Below are 12,615 nucleotides of genomic sequence, written 5' to 3'. Positions count from 1 at the left end.
GCCACCATTATATGTTCATTGTAAACATATTGTTTCTGCCTCAATTTTTTTTGTTTCCCTTTTATTTGCTCCATTCAGTAATATTACCTCCCTTGTATATTTAAGCCAGATGCCACCAAGAAGTTTCAGGGATGTGAGTAAACAACAGAGGCTGACAGAACTCAGTTTCTCCAGTCTCAAGAAAAGGCAGCTAAGGAGAGATCTCATTACTGTCTACAGCCATCTACTGGGAGGGTGAAGAGAAGATTGATCCAGACTGCTCAGAGGGCCTTGATGATGGGACAAGGGGAAACTCACAGTTTGAAATGTGGGAAATTCCAGTAAGATAAAGACACTTTTTAAAATTATTTTTTAAAACCATAACTGTAGCCAGATATTGGAACAGGTGCTCAAGAGGTTGCTGAATTTCTGCCTTTGAAGATGCTCAAAACTTGACTGGGCAAGGCCTGAGCAGCCTGCTCTAACTGGCCCTCCTTCATGCAGGGAGTTGGACTCTATGACCACTACAGCTTTCTTCCAACCTTCTTTTTCTATGATTCTGGCAACTTCTCTATGCTTTTCTGGCAACTAACAACAAATAATGCCCTGGCTACAACTGATACACAATTTAGTAAGATCAGCAATAAATTTCCCATTAAAACATTCACAATAAACTCTAAAGTTAATTATAATGTGATATTAATATTTATATTACAAGACAAGTTTGGTTACAAAGATGTGAAATCTTTTAGTATCATCTCCCTCCTTGGAGAAAGCAAAGAAGAAAAAAGACTACGTAGAAGGTCTAGCAAGTACAGGATTTACTGATGTCTGAACAAAATGTGGACTCCATATGTGAACTCCATAGATGTTTAACAGAAGTTGCTGGCAACCATTTGTTCCCCCAGAGCCCTCCACGGAAGCATGATCCTTTAACAGAGCTGATAAACTGTTGCTGACTGCATGGATGTACAGGGAGAAAGAGACCAACAACCTTTCTCCTTTCACAAAGCTCCTTCATACATAAATCCAGTACAACTTAATTAAATTGGTTGATTAAAGCTGTGCATGCTAATTTGTACGGATGCAAGAGTTTAAATAGTTATGCTGGTTTTTAGATGTAAAATAAATGTACAGAGGCAGGACAAACATATATATGCCAGGTTTATATCAGTTGAGCATGCTCATGCACAAGACTCCTACACTTATTTAAAATAAATCATTCAACCATTGTACTGCTAATTAGAGCAGAGCTATCTGTATTGAAATCCGCTGGCAGAAATCAACATCAGGTCATGGCAGTGTCTGCAGAGCTTCAAAGTTTAACATCATTCAGTTCTGGACTCTGCCCCCTACCCTGTACGGAAGGGACAGTCTGAAGGCTTGGTCTGGCCTTCTTCCAGCAGAAAGGGGCCCAAGGCAAAATGAGATACTGTGTTCGAAATGAGAAAAGACCAAAAAAAAAAAAAAAAAAAAAAGTTTGTCATTTGCACCTACATGCCCATTTAAGTCAGAAGACATCAACTGAATACCTTGAGCATATCCTACCCTGTGGTCATAATAAATTGTGTTAGATCACTACTGGGACTCATCTCCAAGACTGTTTGAGTTCCCGGAATTTTAATAATTTTACCCTACAAAGAGTTCAATCTTATAAAACTGTTTTTCACAAAATACTTAAAGAAAAATTGCATTAAAAAGACCAATTATTTTTGCCTGTTACTTAAACTAGACTCCCAGTATTTTGCTCCCTAATTTTAGTTTAGCACAGACAAACTATGATCTAGGTAAAGGTTATTGAACTGAGAATCACTGGGCCACCTCACAATAAATTACACTCAAGCCCTTAATTATTTTGAAGACCTCTAAACCCGCCCCCCCCAAAATCAGAAAAAAAACACAGTCAATCAACTCCAAACCACACCCAAACTATTACCACACATCAAAATTAGAATCGTAGAATGGTTTAGGTTGGAAAGGACCTTGAAGATCATCGAGTTCCAACCCCTCCGCCATAGGCAGGGACAACTCTCACTAGACCAGGTTGCCCAAGGCCACATCCAGCCTGGCCTTGAACACCTCCAGGGATGGGGCCTCAACAACCTCTCTGGGCAACCTGTTCCAGTGCCTTACCACCCTCACAGTGAACAACAACTTCTTAATGTTCAATCTGAACCTGCCCTCTTATAGTTTAAAGCCATTCCCCCTCATCCTACAGCTACATGCACTAGTAAAAAGTCTTTCCCCAGCTCTCCTGTAGGCCTCCTTTAGGTACTGGAAGGCCACAATAAGATCTCCCCAGAGCCTTCTCTTCTCCAGACTGAACAGCCCCAACTCTTTCAGCCTCTCCTCACAGGAGAAGTGCTCCAGCCCTCAGATCATCCTCGTGGCTCTCTTCTGGACATGCTCCAACAGGTCCATGTCCTTATTTTGGGAACTCCAGAGCTGGATGCAGTACTCCAAATGGGGTCTCATGAGAGTGGATTAGAGGGGCAGAGTCACCTCCTTTGGCCACACTTCGCCTGCTGGCCACGCTGCTTCTGATGCAGCCCAGGCTACGGTTGGCCTTCTGGGCTGCGATCGCACATTGCTGGCTCGTGTTGAGCTTCTCGTCAATCAGCACACCCAGGTCCTTCTCCTCAAGGCTGCTCTCCAGCCATTCTCTGCTGAGCCTGTATTTGTGCTTGGGATTGCACCAAAACTGGTTTACTGAGTTTTCACTCTGCTGCACATAAAAATGCCACCCAGTCTAGTCTATACTCAATTCTCTCTGTCCCAAGAAAGGGCTAGGATCACCTTGTATCACAAGTAGACATGACAGGACTATCAAGTATCATACATTTTTTCCTCCACTCATGATTTAAGCAATCTCCTTCTGATTCATACAAATAAAAACTAGCCAGAATTTCACATCTCGACCAACAGAGTTATCATTTGTTAGCACTTTTTAAGGGAAGAAGCAATTTCAGTGTGCCACCTATTGTAGCCCAAACACTAGTTAGCTTTTCTCCATTTTATCCCCATTTTTCTTGGGGCAGAGGAAGCCACAAGCAGCCCTTGTGGTGCTTGGGACCTGCTGACTACACAGTGGAGAGGGAGTACACTTCAGTGCCTTTTACTTCCTAGAGTCAGAAATCCAGGGACCATTTTGCCCAACAGAGAGTTAAATGATACGTCATTAAGTATTTGAGATAAAACTCAAAGGAAGAAAAGAAAAAAAACCACAGGCAAAGGAGAACTTAGTTTCAGCAAATTGTCATTGTTACTTATATAATCTCACCAGCATAGCTGAGAGTTGTTTGAGTTATAATAGCAGAGTGACCTCAGTTTCAGTCTGCCTCAAGTTTCATGCTTCTGAAGCAATCACTGATGTGTAACTGAAGAGATGATTAATGGAATGAGTGTTTTACACCAGTCAATCAAGTCCTATCCATTCACAGTATGAAATTTAGGTAGGCAAAATAAGTCTTTAAAATAATGGTGCTGGTTCCAAGGAAGAAGTAATCAGTAATGACATATATATCAAGCATATCATTATAGTTTGAAAGAAGAAATGCTATTAGGTGTTTTGAAGCAAAAGAAAGGTAGTACCACCCTCACATACCTGTGCAGCTCCAAATGACAGCAGGGTGCAACTTTAAGACAACAGCTATCCAAGTGTAATTGACAGTCTAATTTGATTTGTATTATTCATATGCATTACAACACACAACCTGGCACAAGTGCAAGCTCAGAGAGAGGGTGGCAGCTAGAAAAAACATCTTTTCACTTGCAAACTCAGAAAATAATTTCCTTTGAAAATTAGCAAACTACGAGGAATTTTTCTATGCTACGTCACTGTTTAAAGCAGAACAGCCCTTGGCTTCCTAATGAAGCTACTAATTTGGTTTATTTATTGGTTTATTTGGTTTTATTTTTGGTTTGATTTGATTTATGCTGGTTAGCTAATGTTAATGGATGCAGCCCAGAGATCTTGTGGAAGAAGTTTTAAGTTCAATAACATTCTTATGAGATTCAGAAAGTAACTCACCTAATTGCTCCACTGATACAGATATTTATACACTGATACCCACTATAACCATTTCTTTATCCAGGATAAATGAGGTAGCATGGAATAACATGAATATAGGAATTAATGAATAATCAGAAACTATGTGCCTTGGACTATTAATACTTACAGTGACAACGTCACAGAAAGCAGTCATGAACCAGCACTGACCCAAGTTAGCTGAGCGGAGCACAATGTGAACAAGTTATACTGCTGCCTCCGTCCCATCCCCCCCAACTAACCATGACTTCTCTGACAGCCACAGCATAGCATGAACCACAGTAGATAATCAGGAATCAGCTACATGCATCAGAACAAGCCACGCTATACAATTACAGTGGGTACAAGCCTGCCTAAAATTAAGTCAATAATACATTCTCATAATGAAGATTTACCATTTCTGCCATGTCATAATATTTGTTATAAAATTCTTAACTAATCACATTCTGTAGTGCTTTAAAATGGGTTTAAGATTATACGTAAATTTAAGTCAAAGAAAAACCAAATGTTTTTAAAGCATACTTTTATTACAGTTAGGTTTTTTTTATTAGCATTGAATGACAAAATACTTCCTCTAAGCTTCCACTACGCTAGTCATGACAATCAATTCAAGCAATTTTTATTTATGACCCCAAGCGATAGGTCTTTCAAAAATTTCTTACTTTCCAGTTCCATGACAAAGTTAACATGTTTTATGATAAAGTTAACATCCAGCTGTGCTTTTTATACACAAGTAGCATAAAAAGATTCTCTGCTCACCTTAACATGATCAAAAACCCATGTGTCAAGCTCTGCTGCATCTCGTGCTCCGAAGTCTTCACTTTCTGCCGTGTAACAAAATGTATAAACGTGATCCCCAGTAGCACCTGCAAAAACAATATAGATGAAGTAGGAGATAGAGAAAAGTTTTCCTCCTTTTCTCATAGTCAAAAATACGCAAATATTAATGCATAGGAATAGAAACATATCAAGAACCATAATCCAAATTCAAAGACATTTTATCCTTATTTTAAACTTTCCCATCATTTATGTTTTTTTGAAGCCTGGATACCATTTTAACTCATTAGCTTATCAGCAGCTCAGGGGAATGAGGAGCAACGTTATCCAGTATGCTCAGGTGAGGAAATAAAGTATGGAAAAGCATATAGAAGTAGAATAAACCCCGGTTAAAACAAATTAAACAGAATTTAGTTTTGAAACAAGGAATTTCATCAAGAAACTTCTAACAGAAAAAGCCAGACATTAAAAGCCTTGTTTGAAACACAAGTGTTTTGTTTTTTTTTTTTTTGTTTAAGAAAATGTACTTAGCTCGTGGTTGTTAAACTGAATCATACAAGACTGCCCTATCAATGAGGCCTTTTACACAGGAAAACTTCATATATCACATATAAGGAAGGCAACAGGAAGAATGTAACTTAGTTACTGTACATCAACTCTAGGGAGCAATACAGCATTGAAAGCCAAGCGGATAGCTTCAGAAAGACGATATTCAAAGTGTGCATCCTTAAAACATGGATTCAAAATGTAAAAGGGAGAACTACTGGGCTATGTTCAGGCATAAAGTACAACATGAGGGCCACTGATGCGAAAACACAGCATCTGGACAAGGCAATTTCATTCTGTATTCACTGTCAATAGAGCAAAGCAGAGAAAGGGGGGTGGAGGCGGAGATGGAGACCTAGAAAAAAGTAAATTTCTGAAGTCCTGGAAAGACCTGAAGTTAGGTGGGATTTCACAAAATAATTCAGTCAATGGCTGAGCTGTTACAGCTCAGGGATACTATTTCTACTGTGACTACGTAAACCCCCAGAGGGAAAATGTTCTTCTATCAGTTGATGGCCAGAGAGAATATAACTGAGTTGCTGGATGTCACAATTATATAATGCAGTTTTGTAAGCTTCCAGGCTTGTGAATGAACTAACATCTCATTATAAAGGAGCTGTTTAACCAAGATTATGTCCAAACCCACACAAGGGATGCAGGTATTTCAGGCCATGAAGATGAAAGCTGGCACAGATTTTCTGGTGCAGCTCCCCCCTACCCCCCAGGAGATGTTACTACTACTTATAACTCAGAACACTCACTGCAATTCTCACAGTCTTAATGAAAAAGAAGAAAATACTCCTAGGCGTTAAAAAATGAATTAAGGAGTTCCAATTGGTGGATAAATTACTTCAAAAAGAAGAAATAAGCCCTGGCCATCACTGTCAGGATGACTGATGGCCTAAGATGGTAGAGTGCTGTACTGTTCTTCCGCAGTGTCACAGCAAACCTGAGAAGACTTGTCTTTGAGAGGTGCCACACCAAGAAAGCCAAATGAAAGCATGCAGTTTGCAGATGAGGCAAAGGAACAAATCTACTATTTATCCATTTCTAATTTCTAGTAGAGCAAAAAAAAAAAAACCAACCCCACCCAACACTGCACTGCAAAATGACGCCATACTAGGAAAGTTTTAGACTGCCTGCATGGCTTAAATAAAGGATTTCTTTTTAAATAAGAAAACCTACTATGCAATATGTTACAAAATATTATTTTATTGCTGTTGTTTGAGAGGTGGCAAGCAACAGTATGCCAAATGTTTTCTTTAAGTCCAGGGACGAGGAAGCAAAGATGGGACAGAGAAGTAGAAGGAAACCAGGGGCAAAAACATCCTTTAGAAGCGAGTACAGAACTTTACTGGGTTTGGTGCTGCCATTACACTATGGGGAAATAACGGGAGGTGCCAGAAAGTCCCACAGCAGATACCACATATTCCTATTGCAGAACTACCTGGCACATCATCTCATCCACAGTATCAATATTCAAATATTAGGATCAGGGATCAAGTTATCATGCTCTTACAATAAGATTTACGTCTTGCAGAAAGCTCTCACTCTGCTAGCGGGGCAGGTCCTGTGTCCGACAAGTCTTTCATGGGTCAGAGCCCAGACCAGAAGGATACTTTTGCTAGCAAATTTTGCAGGCACAAAAGAGGGGAAAAAAGAATGAAGGCACAAGGACAGTCAGACACTGAGCTGACAGAGTGCAGGCATCAGAGAGCAGTCAAACACAGCCAGGTGAGGAATGTGAGAAATTCTGCATTTTTCTTGGTGTGCTGTAGGAACAAGGAACTAGAAGAGGAAATCAAGAGGTCTGTCTGTCCAGAATAACCCTGACAAAGGCTTGAGCCGGTTGTCCCTATGGTCTCAATGATACTCTTCTTCATACTCAAGCTGAACAATGACCCTAGAGTGGCTGCTAGCTTCCAACAGAGAGAAAGGGAACCTCTGGAACAAACAGCAATCTGGATGCAAAGGACTAACATCCACTTCCCGTAACAGAAGCAACAGCCTCAGCTCCTTTTTCAGTACGACATTTAATATTCTGGATTATATTCCAACCTAGATGCATGAGAAAACAGTACAGGACTGGACTGTTCAAGTCAAACTTCAAATTCTGACAAGTCTAGAAGAAGCACTCAAAATTTTAAAGAGCATTCTGGAAATAACACAGGCATTTTCAAAGTACATTATTTTCTGATAATTTCAAGGTCATCATCTAAAAATATCATAGAAAATAAGGTTAAAATTAGCACACTGAATCTGTGCAGCTGTTGTGGTTTAACCCCAGCCAGCAACTAGGACCACACAGTCATTCACTCCCTCCCTTCTCCACACGCCCCCCCCCACCTCCGCAACCTCAGTGGGGTAGGGAGAAGAGGGAGAACAAGTAGGGGGAAAAAAGGAAAAAAGAACAACTCGTGGGCTGAGGTAAAGACAGTTTAATAGAAAAGTAAGAAAAGAGAAAAAAAAAAAAAAACAATGGCAAAAGAATACACAAAATGAAGTGATGCAACACAAGTTGCTCTCACCAGCCTGAGGATCAATTGCCCATCCCATCCTGAGCAGCGATCGTGAATTCCCACCCCCCAGCCAACCCCCATTTATACACTGAGCATGACATTTATGGTATGGAGTATTTCTTTCACCGGCTTGTCCTGTGTATGCTTCTTCTCAGCTTCTAGGGGAAGTTCAAAAAGTCCTTCATTTAATATAAGCATTACCTAGCAACAACTAAAACAATATGTGTTATCAACATTACTCTCATACAAAATCCAAAACACAGCAGCTATTAGGAAAAAAATTGACTCTATTCCAGCTGAAACCAGGACAGTAGCTTAAGTAAGTTTAACTATTAGAAACTAACACATTTTAATCCTGCTTAAGATATAAGTAAATTGCACACCAGTTCCAAAGGTACGTTGCAGATTTTCTCAGACTAAAACACTAATCACAGAGTCACTGAGACTTCAACAAATTTAGATTTCATGAATATCTATTTTTGATATTAAAGGAGATCTGTGAACATTTTATTTACCTTCTCTATAGAATCCTCAACCATTTAATTGAAATATTTATTTTATGATAGGAAAAGGACCCGAATAACATAGACAATAACAGGCCACAAGGGATTTTTCTCTCCCTCCCAAAAACCAGCAGGTGTTACATACTCTTTAGGCATCATCCAATGAAAGCAGTGAAACAGCTAATAAAATTCTGAACATTTTGGCATGATAAAATACACACAAGAAGAGTCCTGTGAGATTACTAATTTGCAACATGGAAAGAGGGAGAGAAATTAAGCTATGCTTCCCTATCTCCTTTTTGGCTTTTCTATAAAAGTAAAGTTAAAAAACAAATACTTGATTCCATTCCCTCTATTATAAAACTTTTCTCTTTGGAAACTCTGTATTATAAAACCCTTTCTGTGTTATAAAACTTCTCTTTGGAAGAAGGGTAAATATCTTTTTCTACTGAAAGAAGTTAATCTACCTTTCTATCACGAGAAACTATGATTCATTTTCCCACACAGCACCTACTTCTCAGATACAGTGCTGCACTAAACCTCTCTGTTTCGGGGGATTTCCCTCCCCCTGCAAAAGAAAACTCCATTGTTGATGCCATTCAGAACAAGCCATATCGAGAGACAGAGCAACAGCATGGTATTACCCTTGCACATCCCTCCAGATAACATCAAAGCTGCTTCCAAGTCCTGTGCTTATCTTCTTACTCAAACAAAACTAGTAGAAGGACAGGGCTCTGGGAAATTCTTGAATTCCCCAAATATTTTCCCAAGTACATAACTCCAAAAATGTAAATAAGCTGTGCAACGCAGTGTACCACCTTTCCCCTCTCCCCAGCCGCCATCACAATATTCCCAAATACAAACTGTAATCTGAGGTCATGGGAAATTATCAGGAGATATTTTTACAGCTTAACATAAGCTTATGGGGATAAAGCAAAGAACAGAAAAGAGGTGTGTGTTTGGGGGGGGGGGAGGGGAGGGATATCAGGAGGAGAGGCGGAAGAGACTGGAGTTCAGAAAAAGTTCAAGAATCATCATGAGAAATATGATGTACACTTTTTCTAAAGCAGTATTAGATTCCACTCCTATCCTGCCTATAACATTTTTCTGATTTGTCAATGCCAATACTTAGAACAGAACAGCAGCATATGTCCCTATCTTGCCCCCTTTTCACTTCAGTCTCTTTTACTCTGAGATTATGGGAAAGGGTGTATGTGCCCTCATTCTTCGAAGAATAAAAAACAAAATTAAACTTGGAGGCACTTTAAAATTTTGAAATGTTGCTCAGCAATCTCTGCATGCTGAAAGACCAATTGCACTTGGCTGACAAGACTTTAACACACTGCACACCATGGGGAAAAGACCTCAGCTTCAGCCATAGTACCAGGCAGTTCCTACTTGCATAAAGTTATTTCCTTTACATGTTATTGTTCTAGAGTAGAAGAAGGATAACCCATAATAAGCTACTTCTCCAGCTCAGACATGCTCAAAAAGCATGACTGTAGTTTTATCACCTGATTCACTGGGAGCTGCATGCAGAGGAAGAAAATGCCAGCTGCAGGCTTGCAAACAAGAGCTTTAAACTTCAACCAAAGAAAAAATATTAGGTCCTTTTAACTAAGGGTGTGTTTCATTTAGTATGCTGAAACAAGTAGGCAAGACCTATTTAAATGGATGAATAATAAATAGGGATATCCCCTATAAAAGCCGCCTTCTTTTTCTTCACCCAGTCTTGAATTCACAAACTAGGAATCAGGTATACAAATATACAAACCAGAAATACTTTATTCACCTTCTTCTCTAACTCACAATTTTTAAATGTCTCTATTTTACTGCCTGGTAACTATGTGTTAAAGATTCATAAAATGTTACCTTACCTTTTGCAAACATCGGCAAAATATCTGGGCTTCCCCAGCTCCAAGTATATTTACTTTCGTTGAAAACAGAGTCAAATTCCACTGGATTCTCCTTCCATCCTGTTAAACAAACGTGGATTTAAATGGGGTTGCCAGAATATCTCAATGACTGCTAAGATTGATAGTCCATGCAAAATGTTTTTGTTTTTTTTTAAACTTTCCTTTATATTATTTCACAATGAATTCCACTTTGCAAGTCTGTTTTACTTCCATTTCAACCTCTATTTGCAATTAGTCCCCCATTCATTAACAAGTTTGCTGAAAACCTAAGCCCATCTCATTATGCAGGGATTCAAACAGACAAAACACACAGGTAGTTTACCTTCAAAACAGCTAAAATTCTCCTGAATTCTAAATCCCCTGTTGTCTGAACTCAGCTTTTGGCATTTTAGGCAATAAATTACACACGCATATATCGTATTTCCAGCAGTCACATTCCACCTCATCACAATAAAACCTTCAAATGTTCTGTTTCCATGACAAGGCAGCTGACAGAAACATAAAGAGATGCTCTTAACAGAAATTCCCGCCAATCCTGCATTTATAGCAGATGTCAGAGGAAGAACCTTTTCATTAGGAACACGGCCAAGACCAAGAAATTCCTCTTACCTCCCCTGTCCAAAACCAACACACAACACTACAAGTGCTCAGGCCTGGAAGCCTGGGGGAAGACAGAGGACCACAATAAAAAGACCAAGTCAGTAACACGAAGGCTTGTTGCACATTATTATCCACCAAGCACGCAGTAACAGCTAGCTCTGGACAAAACACATAGTTGGGGTTCTCGCTTTATTTTGCTACTGATTCTCCAACTCAGCCTAGCAATGGACACTGCAGTTCACTTCTTGTTTCTGCCATCTACTTAGCCATCTCCCATGACATCCCAAATGATAATTAAAAACTCTATTACATGAAGAGTTCATTCCATAAGGTTCTGCTTTTAGACTCAGGGTGCTAAATTTTACCATGTTACAAAATACTAACTTACGTAAGCTATCTTCATAGTTACCAACATTAAGAGTGGGAAATCAATCCGAAATTATTCTTTTCCATGTAATCTTGGTACACAAACCACTACGCGGGTATTTATTAATAATCATCTAGAAACTCAGCACATCACTACAACACTTGATTTTGGAGGACAGTGCTCAAAGCTTTAGGAGCGGCATACCTTTAGCAACTGCACTGACATCTTCATAAAATCCAGCTATAAGTGCAACGTGCCCTGGCCTGGATTCTGTTGGGACCCGGGTGTGAGAGATTCCCCAGCTGCCATTATTCTCTAGAATACCCCTGAAAACAGAATACAAGGCAGTTAATGCTCATGACTTCTTGAAAGTACAATGAATTGCAGATAAAAAGAATGACAGGTAGATGTGAGGCAGGAAACGCAAAAAAAAAAACCCAACCCAGACAAAACCAGATTTTCACTACTGCCTCCTGTGCAGCAAAACAAGCAGAAAAGTAGTTGTTTATTATAACACCCCACAGAGAACATTACTATTGTGGCCCATCAGCACTGCAAACAGAGGACTTTAGGTGGTGTTCTAATACACTTAGAATTAACATACTATTTTTTTCTGCTGCTTTCTGCTACAGCTTACTTTTTTCTGCCCTAACAGATTGTTTCTGCCTGGTGTTACATTTTTTTGTTCTTTCCATTTAGCTTCAAAGTGTCTAGTTCGATCTTCTCTTATTCATTAAATATACTCAACTATAGTTACTTGTTGTGACTATGTCTGCCTTTATTTGTGCTGTGTATCGGAAGCCAGCACCAAGAGAATTTAAAAACCACATAAATCTAAGGTGCAAATCATTTCAGCAACATGGAGAAAATTTAAGTAAGCCTTGTATCTTTTGCAATTACACCGAAGTGAAGGAGAATACCTTCTCCCCACATATACAGAAATACATAAATTGTCTAGGGATTATGCTCATACAATAGTTATAACACACAAAAAGCGAAGAAAACAGAGGACAAAGCCCAAGTGTAAGAAACAGCCTCATAAATTACTCTTGTCTGCTGAAGATATGAACAGCTGGAGCCTGTCGGAGAGCAAGCAGCGAGCATTACCATATGCTGTTTTCTTGTCTCCATCTTCTGGAAGAAGAGAAAGATTCACTGCCCGTTGTCAGAGCAAGGGGAAAAAGAAAGAAAACAAAACACACCAGGACACACCTTACACTAATGTTTAGGAAAAAAGCAGCCGAATCTTCTTAACAAATTCAAAGCAGTTTTTAAGAGTCAAATCTACCAGGAAACTGTACTTTTGTTGTTCATGATACAAGCTACAAAATTTGCTATATTTTTATCAGATGTGTTTTAG

At 39.3% G+C, this 12,615-nt stretch overlaps 1 protein-coding gene across 1 annotated transcript in view; it reads right to left on the bottom strand.

Moving 5' to 3' along the window:
• Positions 1-12,615, bottom strand: part of PIGN (phosphatidylinositol glycan anchor biosynthesis class N) — a 112,522-nt gene that overhangs the window by 76,807 nt on the left and 23,100 nt on the right. Inside the window, exons 3-5 of the mRNA XM_082479394.1 lie at positions 11,460-11,581; positions 10,250-10,348; positions 4,787-4,893 (exon numbers count right to left, since the gene is read on the bottom strand). Of these exons, the coding sequence (XP_082335520.1) occupies positions 4,787-4,893; positions 10,250-10,348; positions 11,460-11,581 (328 nt within the window). The remainder of the gene's footprint in view (positions 1-4,786; positions 4,894-10,249; positions 10,349-11,459; positions 11,582-12,615) is intronic.

This window comes from Vanellus vanellus, assembly GCF_965231255.1.
Source record: "Vanellus vanellus genome assembly, chromosome: 2".
NCBI classification, from domain to species: domain Eukaryota; kingdom Metazoa; phylum Chordata; class Aves; order Charadriiformes; family Charadriidae; genus Vanellus; species Vanellus vanellus.
The sequence above is the reverse complement of the archived record's forward strand: the minus strand, read 5'-3'. Positions and strand labels throughout refer to the sequence as shown.